Source organism: Hippopotamus amphibius, chromosome 1 (assembly GCF_030028045.1).
Source record: "Hippopotamus amphibius kiboko isolate mHipAmp2 chromosome 1, mHipAmp2.hap2, whole genome shotgun sequence".
Taxonomy (NCBI): domain Eukaryota; kingdom Metazoa; phylum Chordata; class Mammalia; order Artiodactyla; family Hippopotamidae; genus Hippopotamus; species Hippopotamus amphibius.
In genome coordinates, this window is record NC_080186.1 from 90387728 (window position 1) to 90406735 (window position 19008).

Here is a 19008-nt window from a genome sequence, read left to right on the forward strand (position 1 = left end):
TTGAAATTGATTAAAAATAAAAATTTTCTTACTAATTATAACATGGATAAATGAACATCCTTTCCTCTCACTTTTAAAATTATACTTAGAAAAGTTAAACAAAATTTTGCACAACATTGAACTCATATGTTATCCAAATGAGAAGAATAATATGTTAAACTTGTAGAATGTTTTCTTTTCATCTATGTTGCATTCTTTGGTTACGAGTCCCTTCACTTACCCTCTCGCCAGGGTCACCAGGGGGTCCAGTGGGGCCTTGTAGACCTGGAGGACCCATAAGACCCTACAGAGAAAGAAACCATGATCTGAGTCAGATTCCTGATTTTATTAGTAGTCAAATTCACACTACCAAAGTCAAAGAACTCATTTACATTTCATAAATAAACACTTTTCTCCCAAACATTCGCCCTATCTATCTTTCCATAAAAAAACATATAGGGACAATTTTGTAGCTAGCTCCACTCATCCTCTACGAGGCTGTTCTCAGGGTAGTGGCAGACATTCCAAGGAAAAATAGGAAAGGAGAAACTGCCAATGTACAGTCCCTGAGGTGGAAGTTGGATCCCAGTTCTTACTGAAGAAAAGGTATACTCATTCAATTAGACTTCAAAAATGTGACAGTGAAGTTGAAATGTAGAAAGAATTTATATTCTTGTATGGTAAAAGTAATTAATGGCATCAGTATAATGTATTTATTTTACATAACAAGAATTTAATTAATTCCACAAAATAAAGAGGATATCTGACAAAGTCAGATGAGTACAACTACCTGACAATAAAGACACACTGATGAGTAATATCAGTCTAACTAGGAAATGACAATGGAAGCTGATAGTCACTCCATTCAGAAGTACAGATAAAGCAGCTACCATCTACTTAGAATTTTCAGCTCCATTTACTGAGATATATCTATACCTCTTAAAGAAATAAAGAGGGCCTTTTTTTACTTTTATAACTTTCAGGTACAAAGTTGAAGATGAGGTTAGAAGAGTCAGAGATATTTAAGCAACAAAAATATTTAAAACAAAATGTAATATGATAGCTCTCAAAAGGATATCATTTGGATAGCCAAATCAGAAAGCTATTCGAGGCTACCAGGTCCTCTGACCAAGTATTTGCCTCTATAATTCAATACTCAAATTAGTCTAAAATATATAAATTCAACAGTATAATAGAAATCTTATATCTGATTACTAAAAAAAAATAAAGACGAAAATAATCTTAAAACATTTACATACCGCAGGTCCTGCTGGCCCTGGTGGTCCTTCAATAAGCATGCCCTACAGTTAAAAAAGATAGAGTCATTACTAGAGTAATGTAACCCTAAGAAAGCACCACATCATTGCATTTTAAAAAGTAAATTATCTGTTCCTACATATAAAACCAATTACAAGCATTTTTGCATGAGGAAGGGAGGAAATTCAAAATGACAGAAGACATAATCCCTGTCCTAAGAAAATCTGTGAAATAATTAGCAAGGAAATAAATATTCAGAGAAGTAATATTACAAAAAGAGTATGCTAAGTGTTTCCCAAAAGGGCAAGCAAAGACATTTAACCAAGTTTTCCCTAGCACCCAGAATAATGCTTGACACACAGCAAAAACCTGATAAATATCAGCTGTGTGAATGAAAGGATGAAAGAAAGTGGTACCTAAGCACTTTAATTCAGGGAAAGGGAAGAAAAGTCCATGTTAAAGAAATGGGCATAAATGTAAGTTCTTAAATAGACAAGAGAATACTATTTCAGGATAAGAACCCAATTCTAGAAAGTTCATCATTTTACTGATGAAACTTTTCATTTAAAAAGTTGGTTGTAGATTTTCATAACAGGGAAAAATTATTCTGAGAAAATATTTTTAAAGACTTTGGTGAGCATATGACATGCTTTCTCAGACTCTGGAGCAATAGACAGACAACAATGTTCTTAGAGATGCATTTTTTTAATCTTTAGCTCCCACCATCTTTTAAAAAAATTTTATGTCCTTGCAGTTTCTGAAATTATTTTCATGAGCTTGAGGCAAACAGTCAAACATACTTCCTTTAGTTCTTATGCAATACTTTTTCCAAATTGCTGATTAAGTAGAACAATAGTAAAATTGACTTCCAGGAAGAATTTGCTTCTTACCAATATCTTGAGTGGTAGTAACATTAATATAAATTTGAAAAATTACTTTTGAAATGATTTGAAGATTTTTTCCAATGGAAGAAAAGGAAGTAAATTTTAAAAAGAATGTTTTCATATTATTCCATGATGTGATCTGGATATGAAACAAGTAAGTACTATGTCAAATAAATTTCTAATAATGTCAAGTCATAGTAATTAGAGGAAAAATCACTGGATTGGAAAATACAAGAAGAAAAGTCTGGTCATATCTCAAACACCAAACATTTGAACCTCATGAAATTTACTTAGACATTTTAGATCTTATGTTCCTTAGTTATAAAACGACAGAATTAGACTAAAACATTGTCAGCTAGTTTCAAATTTCAAAATTCTCTATATTTTTTTGGTTTATTGAAATTGTACTTGCCAGAACTGGTCTTACTAACTCACTCACTTGTGGCATTATAAATGGTTGGACATTAGAATTTTCAATGGTACTACATGAATATGCATAGTATTTTACAGCAGTGATGGCTCATAATATAAATTATTGTACCAACCTTTACAATGTATTCACACCAGTACTTACAGGTTCAACTACTGCTGGTTCTCCTTTCTGTCCTTTTTCTCCATATGCACCATGGCCATTTATCTGTTGAGTGAAAAATTCAAGCACCCTGTCTTTAAGTAAATAAGGCCATTTAAGTAGTTTTAAAAGGTGATGTAATCATCTAAGTGCATTTGAAACAATCTGTTAAAATGTACTTTTTAACATAGAAATCTATTAAAGTTTTAAATACTGAAAATATACAAAGGAAAACATAATGAACATTACTGCTAAATCGTGAATGAGATTGAACAATAGCTTCTTAAAGACATGTTATATAAAGATATCTGTTGACCTCAAATATTATTTCAAGGCACTAAGCAAAAAGTGTCATCAAATTAAATTCAATAAAATTGAGGTGGAGGGAAAGAAATGGGTGAAGAGGTTCGAAAGGTTAAATGATAATAATTATAACAATAAAATAATAATTAATATGGTGCATTACTTAGAATCACCAGAAAAGCAAAATAAAATAAAATAATCTAAAACTTAGAAAACAATCGTATACACCCAGAGAAAACCATAATTCAAAAAGACACATGCACTCCAATGTTCACTGCAGCACTATTTACAATAGCCAGGACATGGAAGCAACCTAAATGTCCATCAACAGATGAAAGGAAAAAATAGTTGTGGTACATATATACAATGGAATATTACTCAGCTGTAAAAAGCAATGAAACTGGGACATTTGTAGAGACATGGATGGACCTAGAGACTGTCATACAGAGTGAAGTGAGTCAGAAAGAGAAAAACAAATATTGTATATTAACACATATATGCGGACTATAGAAAAATGGTACAAACCAACTGATTTGCAAGGCAGAAATAGAGACACAGATGTAGAGAACAAACATATGGACACCAAGTGGGGAAAGTGGGGAGGGTTGGGGGGGAATGAACTGAGAGATTGGGATACCAAATTGTACACTCTAAATATATGCAGTTTATTGTCTGTTAACTGTATCTCATTAAAATTCTTAAAAGAAAAAAAAAAAAGCAGACCAAGACAATTTACCTAATTAAAAAAAAATAGAAAAAAAAAAAGAAAACAATCTTAGTCCCAAGAGTGGTAATGACTGTAATTTAATCTTATCAATGCCAAGAAAATTTGGATACAACTCTATTAAAGATTATTCTTTCAAATGAAGACTCCAGTAGTGTGACCTGAGATATAACTGCTGCAGATTCCCATGAGGAAGAATCTACCAAGGTATCTTAGTAGTGATAAATATTCATAGTTTATATAAGAACAAAACCTATATTTTAAACCTGAAAAGACATTAAGATGAACACAAAAATACTCCAGAAATAAGACATAAAATCACACAAGAGCATAATACTGACTTACGCTTGTTTCTGTGATATCTGTTTCTGCTGGAACACCTGGACCAAATTCTTCATTAGTGGGGTTTGTTGGTTTATCTTCATATTCTTTATATTCATAAAAATCGTATTCGCCTAAATCTCCATCTACCAGAAGATCAGAGTCCCTGCCGTCTATTCCTTTGTTTTCATATAGCGTATCCTCAGAATTTTTCCTCTGGGAATCATAATCCTCTCCAGTTAGATATTCTTCAGTAAATACTTCTTCAACTGGATTTGGCTATTAATTTAAGTTGCAGGAATTGGAGAACATGAAGTTTACTGTTAGTAAAGCAAGGTAAGCATTTGCAATTACAGTTTGATGGAATGTGACAAGAAGTGGTTTGAATACTATTCAAGCAAGTCAGAAGGCTAGGAAAGATAGCCTTTCAGCATCATTGAAAGGAATATTTTTGTACATTGGTATGTACAAGGAAATATTGCTTTCAAAGCACTTTTGCCAATAAACTGCAAATAGTCACATAGATTCAACATGTGTATTTGCTTGTTTCATTGGAAAAAAACTTGTTATGCAATTTGATATTTACTTTGTAGTTTGACTTGAATAATATATATATATATAATATAAAGTTTTGCTTACTTTTCAAATCTCACAGAGCCTCATAATGAATATAATTGCTACCAGAAAAGCTATGTAAGTTTGACTCTCAATCCAAAAAATAAAATACTAATGCCAATATTGAGATTTATGACTGCAATATTTATGCAGAGTATCTAGTATGTAGGGAAGTATTACACCACCAAAGAGTTCTTTAAAGCAAATAAAATAGAATTTATAGTCCTCAGAATTTCATATAGTAGAATAGATCACTGTATAGTCTCGTAAAGAGTACAAGACTATTCACTTAAAAGTAACAATTATATCAAAAATACTATCTCAGAGATACAGAAAAATAAAGCTAGTATAATTTCCTTTTTTTATAAATAATTCCTCATTAATAGCATAAATCTGAATGATATTTATTAGATAATTTAGGGCTATATTATGATTTTAATGAGGTTCAAATTAATTTATCTTTCTACTTTTGAATTTCATTTTTAAATAACTTGTTTGCTATAATATAGTGAATCTTGATGATAGAATAATACTGAATAATGTCATGTTACATAAAGTCATATGAATGAAAAATGTGGTTAAATGATTATTGACTAAAATAAAATGTCCAGTAACCATAATATTTCAGAATATTACTGTGTTCATAGCTCTGAGCCAAAAAGCTGAATGAATTTGGGTATATAAATAAACATCTTGAATCAAGATAACCATTTTTGGAAAATGATTAATTTGGACTAGATGGAACTTGAAATCAGTTCTTACTCTAAAATGTTATTATTCTAAATTATGTGTTTGCATGTAAAGTCTTACTGAGTTAATTTGCTTGAGTGGGACAGGTTATGTAAATTTTTTAATAACTAAAATGATTTAGGTATTTCTCATACCGGGTGTGGCAGGAATTTAACAAAATTAAACTGAATTGTATACTTATTTTTTCATAAGCAGAATATATGCATAATATGAAATTCAAGAAGATTATCCCATTTGTACCTGTATGTACTTAAACATTTTCATAGAAAGGACTGGACAAGGTTAAGATGTATTATTTTAATCATAATTAAGTTTGAAAATGTAAATAGCCATTAAAATCAACTAAGACTATATTTTCTCAAAACATTTGTGCCATAAAAGTGCATGATTATTGGTCAGATGAAGTAAATTCTAATTGTATCATTTGATGATACAATTTTTACTTTAGAGGATTCTCCTGCTCACAGAAGGGTTATGTTGTGAATACCCTTAATCACAACATTTTGAGAAGCTTGTTCAATCCCAGAAGCAACCAAGAAAATGATAGCAGCCAATTCAGTTTGATCAATTTAGCATTTGCATGAAGCAAAGAGTCATGCAAAACCTGAATTGACATTAATTGTAAATGAACTGCATTTAGTAATAGTGAGCCAGTGTTATTGTTTCTCTTACCTCAGTAAAAGAATGAAAACATCAAACTTTTCAGAGGTTATAGATTCTTCCAGAGTGAAATATAACAAGAAATATTACACATTTTAAGTATTGGAACTGTGATTTAATGTTGTCTATGAGCATTACCTCATTTGGTCCAGATACACGCCTAGGAGCTTCTGTCTGGTAACTTTCTGTTCCATAGTTGTATTCTTGAAAATCATCAACAACATTTGCCTAATAGTAAATTCAAAAGAAAAGCAGTTAGTAAAAATGTAAGGTAATCCAAAATCTATGGCAATTATGATTTAATTGGGGTATCATATTAGCCAAATGAGTATTTATCTAGTTGGGTTAGGACAATGACTCATCATCAGAGATCTTCCAGCTTATCTAGGAGAGATCTTGATTGCTTTTTCTTTGCTACCTTTAACCCTAGCTTGGCTTTTGCTGCTGCTTGATAACTTTTCTTCTTCTTGGATGCAAATTTTTCAGATTTAGGGGGTGTAAACTTTTTGGACTTTTCCTTTGAGTTAGTGGCCACTGGCTTCGTCTTCATTTTGAAACTGAATTTCTTTTTCTGTAAAATGTGATGAAAGATGGAATGGAAAATATAAATAAAATGAAAAGGGAAATAGAGAGCATGGATGAAAGGAAGGATAGGCAAAGCAAACCGAGCATCATTCCTTCAGGACAGCCACTGTCAAATAAAAATCACAGTTATCAGGTCATAGAAATCAGATGAATGAAAGGTTTATGGTCAGTTTAAGGAAGAGTGGACATAAGGAACCACAGGATGACAAACAGCAGGACACCATACACAAAGGCGCTACTTTGCTTTTACCTCGGTTTGTGCTATTGTCTCCTCAGTTACAGTGGGTGTCTCTGTTACACTTTCAGCCTCTTTATATTCTGCTTCCCCATACTCATAGTCATATTCCAATATATCCTCAGGTGCATACTACATCGCAAAGGAAAAAATATCAGGCAGTTTTGTTAGTTGCAGGTAATACTATTAACAAAGTGGTAATCATGTTCTTAACTTTTACTAGTAAAAGTTAAGAGACAAGGAAATACTGTTATTTAAATATTGCTTTGTGTTGCAAGAGGTAATACTGTCTTACACAGAGTATAACAACATGGTGACAAAGCAGGTTTTCTAAGAGCAGAATAGTGGTTAGGATCGTGAGAAAATTAAAAGTTTAGAATATTAATTCAAACTTTTAATTGTTGAATATTAATTCAAACATAGCAATTACATACTTGGATATAGTTGTTAAATATTCAGGTTAATTTTGATTTGTAAAAATTGCTATACAACCCTCCTTTATTTTACAGCAATTTCAATGGGTACTTTTTTTTAGTTAAATTACATGTTTAAAAATAAAAGTATGGAGAATAGTCTTCCCAAGTATGAAAGAATTTTCATATTTATTGTGAGATGGAAAGCGGAAAGGAAGGAAAGGGAACATAAGGAACATGAAATGAGTCTATATTCTATTTGGAATACTGGAACCAATGGAAAATACAATCTAAAATCTATTCGGAAATAACTAATTTGCTATAGACTTAAAGATCAAAATGAGCACAGAATACTTGTGAACCATTAAAAAATTCAAAATTAGATCTGTTTATAATTAATACATTATTTCAATTTTTACAAATACTGCGTTTTTTCTAACAAAAAAGAGTATAACATTTAGATACCTTAAACCATGTAAATGTAACTCAAATTGAAAAATTGAATACTAGATTATTCTGTAATAAAAAAATTAGGAGAAAGAAGTACATTTCTCAATAGAGGGATGTGCAATACAATCATTAATATTGAATGATGAGGAAAATAATATGCTCACCTTCAAAGCCAAATATATCTATCAAAATTTTAATTTTTAAACATGAATATAGATATTGTAATTATTGGCTTTAATCAAAATAACTGTAAATCTATTAAGGTCATATATAACAAATGATATTAAGCCACAAACTCAACAAGCTAAAACTCTAATATATATATTTATATATTAATTATAATATATATTTATGTATATGTATACATATATTTATGTCTAATACATATGTATAATTATATTGTTAATACATATGTATGTATATATGTATACATATATTTATTATGTATAATACATATTTATGTGCACATATATATACATATCTACATATGTACATATATGGCAAAAGCAACCTATTTGGAATTCCCTAAGTATTATATTTGTTAAAATTTTAATCATATCCCAACTGGACCTCTCTTGGCACTTTTAAAATGCCAGAAAATCCCTTTTAATGTGCCAGGAAAATAACTCTTCACCACATATCTTTTAGAGAATTGTGATCACTCTGACTTCTAATAAGCTCTATTAGCTATAGTAATGCAAATGAGTACAAATTTCACAAAGACATATAATGAGACATGTTCAAAACTGATCCCATGGCAATATTGAATATCTGGTTCACAATGAAATACCCTCACTAGACTAACTTTTCTAGATGGTTCAGCTGAAGGTCATATTGAAATATATAGACATAGTTTTAGTATTTATGATTGTCAAAATTTCAATTTGATTAATTGAAACTGATTCATAATTTTATCTATCCAATATTAGTTTAATTATTATTAAATATACATTAAAGGACTTCAACAAAGCTTTATTCTAATTAGAACTTGAGTAGAATTTGTTAAAATAGAAGAATGCATATATAACATTTTGAACATCTGTGTTTCTTCATGAATCTACAAGCAAGATATAATGCCAACTATTTCTAGGAAAGGCAAAGTAAGTATTAATCAATAGCAGCATTAAATAAATAAAACAATTAAATACTGACTTTAGATACATATTAAAATACATTAATGGAAACTGAATAATTTTTTTCTGCAGTTATAATCACCCATGTTGGAATAAGAAATAGTGGATTTATATAATTTCTAGCTGGCAGCTTGAAGTTAAAACATGAAAAAAGATTAGCCAGTCTAATTTATGCTTTAGAGTTTTAAAATTAAGCTGACTTTTCAGAGTGATGTGTATCTATAATGAATTGTAAAAAACATAAGACAATATATAAAGGCATGAAGGACTGTAAAAATGCACAATTTAAATGCATCTTAAATGAAGCCTGGTATTCAAAGCAGCCAATTACTTTTACTATCTTTATATCATGTTTTTTTTTTCTTTATAGGAGTAACCACTGTAATTTTCTCCTCTATCTAAACTTTTTCCACAAGGAGATCAACCAGACTACCTGTGGTTGAGGAATAATGAAGGAAGTAACATGATTATCTCCTTAGGCACTAAAGCACATCTTTTTTAGAGGCATTCAGGAGTCACTGAAAAGAATCAGTGCTTCTGTTCTCCTTTTTTCTTAAAATCTAAATAACATCCTCCTTCTGGTGGGTATTGATATGCTTAGGACTTTGTTGGTCTACATAAAGTTTTACAACCTATTTTTGGAGATGATTCTCCCTTCTTACTATGGAATTTTGGGGTGCCCCAAAGATAGGTGAAGAAGAGAGAACTACTTGTAATCAACCAAATGAATATATGCAAAAAAAAATGCAGTGATGGAATGGTTTCAACTATGATCTGTGAGCTGTCTAGCATAAGTTATAGTATGTGAGGAGAAAGGGTCTTCTAGAAATGTCATTGTCTGTTCTTATTAAATTTGTTAGAAAAATAGCGGCATCAGTAAATATCTGTACAGTTAGGAAATCTAGAATATCTGATAAATATTGAGTGCAAAAAATTAAGGTAATAAATTTCTTTATAAAACACTGTCTTTCCCTTGTGTCTTCTTCCTTTTCTATCGTTTACATATATATTTAAAAAAAAGGATATCAATTGCCTACTGTATATAAGGCATTGCAGTCTGTGTAGTACATTAAGAAAGAATCTCATGTAGATTCAACATCTAATTTCTTATTAAGATAGAAGGATAATTTAACATAATGGGAAAAATCCCAAAACCATCATAATTTTAATCGTAGTTACTCTGCTATATAAATGGTATTGTGGAAGTTGAAGTAGAATAATAGCCTGATATTATCACTATATTTAAACTTATCTTCACTTTACATTTCACTCTATCATGATGATGAAATGTTGTGCCAAACACATAAAAAATTTAATCTTAAGAATGAATTAATATGTTATTTAGAAGATATGAACTCTAAAAATTACAAGTTGAAGAAAACACATTTGAGTTAATTTATAAAATAAATTGACATGTTTATTAACCCAAATCAGAATAATAAATATACAATTGCCACAAATTTATTAATGGAAAATTAAGCAATATAAAGTACCACATGTATGTTCAATGCTTTATTTTGCACTTTTTGTTCTTTATTCACTGGTAAGTAACACTGCATTCCGATTTTGTATAGGTAAAACATCTGTAGTACAATCATTAAAATGCATATTTGTAATATGATGACATATTAATGGCTATAGTTCAAAAGTAATATAAGGATGGCTTAATAATTCCATTAACCAAGTTTTTTTCATGCTAGTATATAATAGTTACCTTATTATTGAAGTATCAATGTAATTTAGTATGGGGGAAAAAGTGAGAGCTGATTCTTCAAAAAAACTTTTCATTGTGACATATTCAATATAGAAACTGTAAGAAATGTTATTATTGCATCACACAACCAGATTTTCATGCAGTTTTTATTATAGCAGCATGCTCTTTTCCTCATCAGATGCGTCTAGTAAAAGCAAGTTTGATTTCTCAATGGAATGTTAAATTTATGAATCAACAACTAAGGTCAAAAATGGAAAGTCTACTTTTGAATGAATTTAAGATAAAAAATGGCTAAAAATATTATTTTGCTTTAAAAGAGCTCAGCTTACCTGATGTAATAGCATTAAACATAATAAAACACCACAAGGTGATATAATAAGAATGCATACCTTCATTCCTCTAAAAATTAGAGCCATATCTGTTACTAAAAAGAACAAGACTTAAATTTCTTAAAACAGGAGCAAAATAAATCTCATCCGCCTTGGACATGTATACTAAATGTTATAAATTTTAATATTGAATCACCACATAATCTCTAAGATATAAAAACACTAAACCTGATGGATATTTTACCTATCTTCTTGGAATTCACAGGCTGTTTTAATAAATTATGAGGGAATTCACAGACTGTTTTAATAAATCATGATGGAATAAAAAGAATGAAACACTTGAGAAATGTGAAACAAGCAAACACAAATATCCAAGTAATTTGTCTTTTTTTCTCTCATATTTGCTTTCCTGTTAGCTTCTTAAGACTTTATCCTGTTATAAAAAAAAAATTAATATTAAGTCATGGAAAAGATCAGTGCAACAGAAGTCACAATCATACCTTAAAAAGAAAAGTAATATCAAAAAATATATTTCAAGCACTTAAGTGGTAAAATCCAAATTGAATTCACATGCAGAAATAAGTGTATTAAAAAAAAAAAGAGACAAGATCCTAATCTATTCTAAAGAGTAAAACTCAAAAGATGGCACCTAATAGTATTTTAAAAGAAGAAAGCTATTTGAGTTATTTTCAAACATAAGGACAGTCTTTATGTTTTTAAACTTCCACCTCTACATTCTAAAATTTAAAACTGCTTAATTTGAGAAAATTAAAAAAGTGTAGTTTTGCTGCCAACTAAAGACTCAATGTCTTCCAGTATTTGCTTTTTATTTTCCAGAAAATCCACATTAAAGAATTTTATCTAAAAATCTGCATAAATGGTACACTGTATTATATTTTTTGTTCTTTGGGATATTCAAATCTGACAAAATTGCTATGGCTAACTTTAATGCACCTATTTTTGGTCTGAGAGAGAATAGCGTCAAATTTCATTATGGTGAATTTTCTTGCAAAAATAGCATGGAAGAGTAGTTTCACACCTGAGTTTCAAATAAAATGACACAATATTAATCAATGAATATTTAGTTATTGTAGTCAGTTCATAATGCTTTTCATTTCAAATCTTGTGCAAAAAAAAGAAAACTTACATATCAGTGTAACATAGCCTTATAAGAAATGAAAAAAAAATTATTTAAATCCCCCTAAATATTCAACACAGCCTGACAACATTAAGATAGCACTAACATCCCTTTCTCATCTGCATGAACTGCCAAAGGCCTAGAGATATGGCAAGTACACCAGAAAATAGTCACTCTTGTCTTGAGGCTGTTTTAATTATTGAAATGCTAAGGACAAAGTATATCTTTGAGAAATTATCTTTTTTCTCATCTCCTCCCAAATAAAATATGCTCCTCCACACAGTATATAAGTGAGGTATCTCTATTTTTAAGAAATTAAGTAACCAAATGCTTCAGACAGAAACAAACATCAAAAATCTTCAAATCACATTTTCTTAGAAATATTAAAATACTATTAAATACAAGATATAGTTTAATTAAAAGTGAATAAATAGAGATAAGCCTCAAAACTGCAAACCTATGTCCCTACCATCAGAATGAGAAAAACTGCCCTGATCTTGTGGTCCTCACCTCATCAATTTGGGGTTCCTGAGCCTGAGCGGCCTTGGGTGCCGAGGAATCACAGTCTGGACTGTAATGCTCACAGTAGTCATATGCTGCTTTGGGGTCACCTATGATCAACAACTGCTGGATGTCCCCCTGCCAAGAAACAAACATGGTTAGTCAGCATATTCAGACACACATATATCCGGAGCAAGATTTATCCGAGACACAGTGTAATTCATTTTTAAACATCTGGGAAGAAAAATCACATTTCAATGTTGAAAATAGTGCTACAAGATTGAGAGAGAAATTCACACCTGCTTAACAAATCAGATCTTAATATTTATTAAGCTGTTATTCTGTTATACTGTGGTTCACAGTATATTCATCTGTTTGTTAAAACTTGATTTTACTGCATTCACATTTTACTCTGCATGGAATATGACAAATGAAATGTGAGTAATAAGCTGATAAAAAAGTAAATAAGATTTTTAAACTATAAATGCATAAAACAGTAATGTATTTCCAATATTAAAGAACAGGAGAGTTCGACTGAATAATTTTTAAGCAAATTTATACAAGAATTTTTAAATGAAAATATAGATCCAACTATTGAGTTCTGTTAGAGGACTCAATATCAAAAGAAATTTCTACTTGCAAATATGAATGAGAAATGCAGAGACCAGAAAAATTCAAATTATAAATTAAAAAGCATGAGTTTGGCATATTTTTATTAAAAATGGAGCATCAAAGCATAGATTAAAACTACTTATTTAGAAATCTGAATAATTTTAATAAAAAATAAACATTAGAAATAATTAATAGTAGGGTTATCTAAAGAGTTTTAGTTTCAGGAGGCTCTGAAAACTGTGTGAATGAGGAAAATAAAATATTTTGCTCTTGAAGCCGTATGAATATTTCTGAATGGGTCCAATTTGACATGAAACTAGTTTGATATAAATCTATGGGTCATAACCATATTAATTCAGAATTATACTCAGGCAGGAAGACTGTCTGGGTTAATACCCATCTGACTTGGTGATTCAGGTCCCTGTAAGTCTGAGCACATGAGTCTGATTCACAGAACTCCCGATTACACTTTGAAAGTTATTTCAAAGTTATTTCAGCTTTCTCTACATCTGATTAACATAAGCTATTTAGAGCCTGATGAAAATTGTAGAAGTCTCTAACACTGAGTACCAGGAAAGTATTCATAGTACTTTTATATCACAGCATTCATTTATTCACCAACAAATGTGGATTGAGAAAGTACTATACACAAGACATTGAGCACAGTATCCCTGGAGGTGGAAACATAAATTTAATGTAATCCTTGCCCTTGGAGAGTGCAACATAGTGGTTAAGATTTAAAACTGTAATAAAATGGAGAATAAAATTTATAACTCAAAAATATATAAGCAAACTCTTGTGAAAAGTGCCAGGAAAAGAGTATAACTTATTTCGTTCTAGCTGGAGATCCTTTTTTAAATACTGTGGTTACTATCTGTGGTGTGGTAGTTATTTCTATTTGCATTGCTTTTTCTTCTGTCTAAAAAGCACTGTATAACCTTACCCTTAAAATTAGCATTTATTTTAATGGATCATAAATCTACATTTTCATTTTTAGCACTTTACTGAGATAATTTCCATATAGAATTTACTCCTTTAAAGTATACAATTCAGTGTTTTTTAGTTCATTCACAGAGTTTTCCAACCATCACCAATATCTAATTTCAGGAAATCATCATCACCCCTAAAAGAAACACCATAACCAACGGCAGTCACTCCTTATCTCTCCCTTTCCCCAGACCTTGATAACCACTGACATTTCATATAGATGGAATCATACATTATGAGACCTGTTGTGAATAGCTTCTTTCATTTATCATGTTTTCAAAGTTCACCCATGTTTTAACATGTATCAGTACTGCATTGCTTTTTTGAAATAACAACCCATTGTATGGACATATTATTGCATACATTGTTTATCTAGTCAGCAGTTACTAGACATTTGATATCTAGTCTCAACTTAGTAGCTATTTTGCTATTTGTTTTTTTATATGTTATGTCTTTTTTGTTACAGGATGTCTCTATTACTGTCTTCTTTTGTGTTAAATAGATATTTACTAATGAACAATTTTAATTATTTTGTTTCTTTTACTATGTTTTAGAGGATTTTTCTTTTAGTGATTACCCTGGAGATTATAATTATCATCTTAATTTATAACAACATTTTTTAGGTTAATATCAACTTAATATCAGCACTATACAAAAATTTGTTTCTACATAACTCTATTCCCTCTTCCCTTGCTTTGTAGTATTATAGTTATACAAATTACATCTTTATACAATATAAGCCATCAACATAGTTTTATACATTTTGCTTTATGCAATTGTATTTTAAAACAGATAAGAGAAGGAAAGTGCTATAAACAACAACAACAAAAATTTCTACTGTTTTTATATATACTTATGTTGGTACTTTTACCAGTGCTTTTTAGTTCTCTATGTGAATTTGAGTTACTGTCCAATGTCCTCTCATTTCAATCTGAAGGACTCCTTTTTATTTCTGATAAGGCAGCTCAACTTTTGATACATTATTTGTTTTTGATAAATCTGGGAATGTCTTAGTTTCTCCTTTGTTTCTGAAAGATAGTTTTGCAGGATATAGAATTTTTGGTTGACAGTCTTTTTCTTCCAGAGCTTTGAATACATTACCCCACTGTTTTCTGCACTCCAGGAAATCTGACCAAAATTAGCTGTTAATCTTAATGAAAATCTTCTTTATGTTATGAGTCACTTTGTCCTTGCTGCTTTGAAGATTCTCTCTTTTTCTTTTGACTGATTATAATACTTTGGGTGTGGATTTCTACAAGTTTATCTTGCAGTTTGTTGAGATTCTCAGATATATAGATTAATGTATTTCATCAAATTCGGGAAGGTTTCGGTAATTATTTTTTGGAATATGTTTTGTACCTCCTTTGTCTCCACTCTTTTTGTGACTCATCATTATGTCTGTGTTGCTATGCTTGATGGTGTCCCACAGGTCTTGGATGCTCTGTAAACTTTTTTTCAAGTTTATTCTTTCTTTTCTTCATACTGAGTAATCTCTATTGATTTTCAACTCCAGATCTAGTTTGTTCTTTTTTAAGAAATTTTACCTTTGTTTATTTCTGTTTGATGAGGCTTCATTCTCACACTTTCATTTAGTTCTTAAGCTGTGGTTTCCTTTAGTTTTTTTTAACATATTCATAATTGCTGATTTAAAGTCTTTGTCTGGTAAATGCAATGTCTGCATGTCTTAAGGACAGTTCCTATAGATTTGTTTTTCCTTTGTATGTGACATGATTTCTTGATTCTTTGCCTGTCTCAATTTTTTGTTGACAGTTGCACATTTTAAATATCACCTCTGGAAATTGGATTCCATTGCTCCCTCCCCTTGATGCTTGTTATTATTTTTGTTTGTGGTTGTTTTTGCTGCTTGTTTAGTGACATTTTGAAGTAATTATATAAGTCAATGTTCTTTGTTTCCTACATCCACTGAGGTCTCTGCTCAGTTAGATTAGTGATGAGCAAATGACTGGACAGAGAATTCCTTAAAAATCTCTCTCTGTTTGCCAAGAGGCTCTGAGTGTTTATTTGTGTGTGAGTATGCCTTTAATACTGCAACAGTTTACAATTCTGCCTTAGATCACATTTCTTGCTATGTAGATCCTCAAGGTCAGTTATATTTGAGATATTAGGGTTTCCTCAAGTCTTTTCTGCACATGCACACAGGCTTTCTAGATCCCTGAGAGAATGTTGAAGCTTTTCAGTGCCCTTTACAACATCTCATTTCCAAACTTTTCTTTTTAGTCTTTGTCTGATCCTTGTTTGCTCAATATCCTAACATTTGAATGAACACTGCCAACTACTTGCTAAAGATCTGCATCTGGAATATACCATTAGTAACAGAAAAGTGACTAAAATTAACCTGTCAAAAACACACACCTGCCAATAAAAATTTCACTGACATGATATATTACAATGTTTAGTCATCCTTGAGACAAATTGTGTTGAATTCAGAAATTTCTCTACAACCAGACTTAGCTATAATTCTTCAGTTATCTAGTCATTTCAATCAATCATTCATTCAAAAATTGCTTTAGGGCTTCCCTGGTGGCATGGTGGTTAAGAATCTGCCTGCCAATGCAGGGGTTCAATCCCTGGTCCCAAAAGATCCCACATGTCGTGGAGCAACTAAGCCCGTGTGCCACAACTACTAAGCCCACGCACCTAGAGCCTGTGCTCTGCAACAAGAGAAACCACCGCAATGAGAAGCCTGTGCACCACAACGAAGAGCAGCCCCCAATCACCGCATCTAGAAAAAGCCCATGCCCAGCAATGAAGACCCAATGCAGCCAATAAATAAATAAATAATAAACAAATATTTTAAAGTGTTTTAGAAGTGCATGTAACATGTTAATATGTTCAGATAAAACCCAAATAAGGAAATATCTGAATTATTTCCCAGTAAAACATGAAATAAAGCACAATCACAGAATATCCATCCACAAAATATATAGTTAATATGGTCATACTATTATTAGTATTTCCAACATCAAAATTATTTACTTTTATATGTTATGAGGCAGTACAATCAAACAAATTAGATTGTTTCTGGGATTTTTTCAAGATTCCTTTTTGGAAATAGCTAGAATAGACTCTAATATTTCTCCTATGCCTACTAATTTTAAACATTCTCAAAGCAAATGAATATAAATTCTTAAAATTATTGATAACATTTCTCAAACACTAATCGATGAGTTTAGAACACTGAGTAGCCACAATTGAATTATTATAAATGAGTAAAAACCAGTAACAGAGAAATTTGAATATTCTTCATTCTGCTGTTAAAAAAGACATCATTTAGTACATCTTGTGTACTGTCATCATTGAGGGTTTCAATTAGAAATTCTGATTCTTGAATCCCAGCTTTGCCATTAATTACTTGGAATTATGCAAGTCACTTACCCTAATTCATCATTTGTAAGATGAATGCATTTAGAGAGCATATCTAAGGTCCCCTTCAGAACTAAAAATTATAGAGTTCCACATTTAACTTATAGATAATATAATAAACCAAATGAAACTTTTGCTGAAACACAAAAAAGTTGCCTAATCATTTTGCATATGGTATTTTTAATAGTATAGTTTTTTAGAAGAATACTGGTTTCGTGAGTACTTAACTATTTTAGTCAAGGCACTTCACTGAATGGAATCCTGCCAACCTCTCCCCTATAAATTCTTTTTTCAGGTGTTTGATATTCAGCCATTAAATATAGTACTAGTGGAAAGAAACTGGAAAAATCAGTTAAAAACCTACAGTACTATTTTCCCCAGAAGGCATTTTATCATGTTTTATGTTAATCATATGACATTTTATAAGACAGTCTGTAGACAAACAAAAGCATCCTGACAGGTTGAATGAACTATAAATATTTAGATTCAATAGTTATAAAAATTTCCACAGCTGGAAAAGGCTGAAGTTACCAAGTAAAATTGGCATCTGCTGCACACAATGTATGAAAAAGACATCCTCCTCTAAAAATGATCTACAAAGCCAAAATTAAAATAGAGCTGATGCAATTACCTTGCTATCTACAGCTGGCGTCAACTAGGTCTATACTATAGCATTTTCCTATAGACAGGATGAGTCTAGAGGAGGGAAGCAAAACAAATGTAAGAAAACTGAATAAAAGCTATAAAGATGAGGCTCTATGGAATGTCACATGCACTGCAAAAGAATCCTGCCATATTTTTATCAAGAACAATTATATAAGTAATAGCATATTCTCCTTTCAAAACTAAAATATAATGCACATATTCTAACATTTTTTTTGTTATTTTTGTTTGTATGTGCATATATATAGTAATTCTCTGCAAGACCTATCTATTTCAATTTTGTGTGCAAAAATGAATGTAATTACATTATAATCCAGGAAATACACAAGTTAATATACATTTAGCTTTTTTGCATGCATAAGAAATCACATTTATTGACAAAGTGTTGTACAAGAAATTGGTATAATGTGTAAGGTCACATGTCAATGTGTCAATGTTAAGTGTCTGAGTTTTCAGGTTCAATCCCTCATCCTATGTGAAGGCTGGATCAATATACAACTATAATGGTTCGAATGAACAATTTGTTTCTAAACAGGTTATTTGTAAATAGCCTGTCTAATGTCAACCTACCAACTAATAACTCTACAATCCTATAAGGCTTTTAATTCCACTATGAATCTTGGAAGATTTAAACTTTTAATATTAAAACCTAGGTATTAGCTTTATTCTAAGAGAATAACTTATTTTTGGTAATATTTGGAAAAGAAGACTCCAAGTATTTATTGACCATGTGTCTCACTGAATTTCAAAGGTTTCTAGAGTTAGAAATTTCAACTCCCCTAAATGTGTTGAAAATCACA

General features: G+C 30.7%; 1 protein-coding gene across 2 annotated transcripts in view; it reads right to left on the reverse strand.

Moving 5' to 3' along the window:
• Positions 1-19008, reverse strand: part of COL11A1 (collagen type XI alpha 1 chain) — a 207414-nt gene that overhangs the window by 131724 nt on the left and 56682 nt on the right. Inside the window, exons 5-11 of one of the 2 annotated variants that reach the window (XM_057716879.1) lie at positions 12572-12700; positions 6483-6635; positions 6203-6292; positions 4064-4318; positions 2695-2757; positions 1239-1280; positions 221-283 (exon numbers count right to left, since the gene is read on the reverse strand). In XM_057716879.1, coding sequence (XP_057572862.1) covers positions 221-283; positions 1239-1280; positions 2695-2757; positions 4064-4318; positions 6203-6292; positions 6483-6635; positions 12572-12700 — 795 coding nt within the window. Of the gene's footprint in view, positions 1-220; positions 284-1238; positions 1281-2694; positions 2758-4063; positions 4319-6202; positions 6293-6482; positions 6636-6899; positions 7017-12571; positions 12701-19008 lie in introns of both variants that reach the window. The other variant, XM_057717564.1, reaches the window with a different exon arrangement.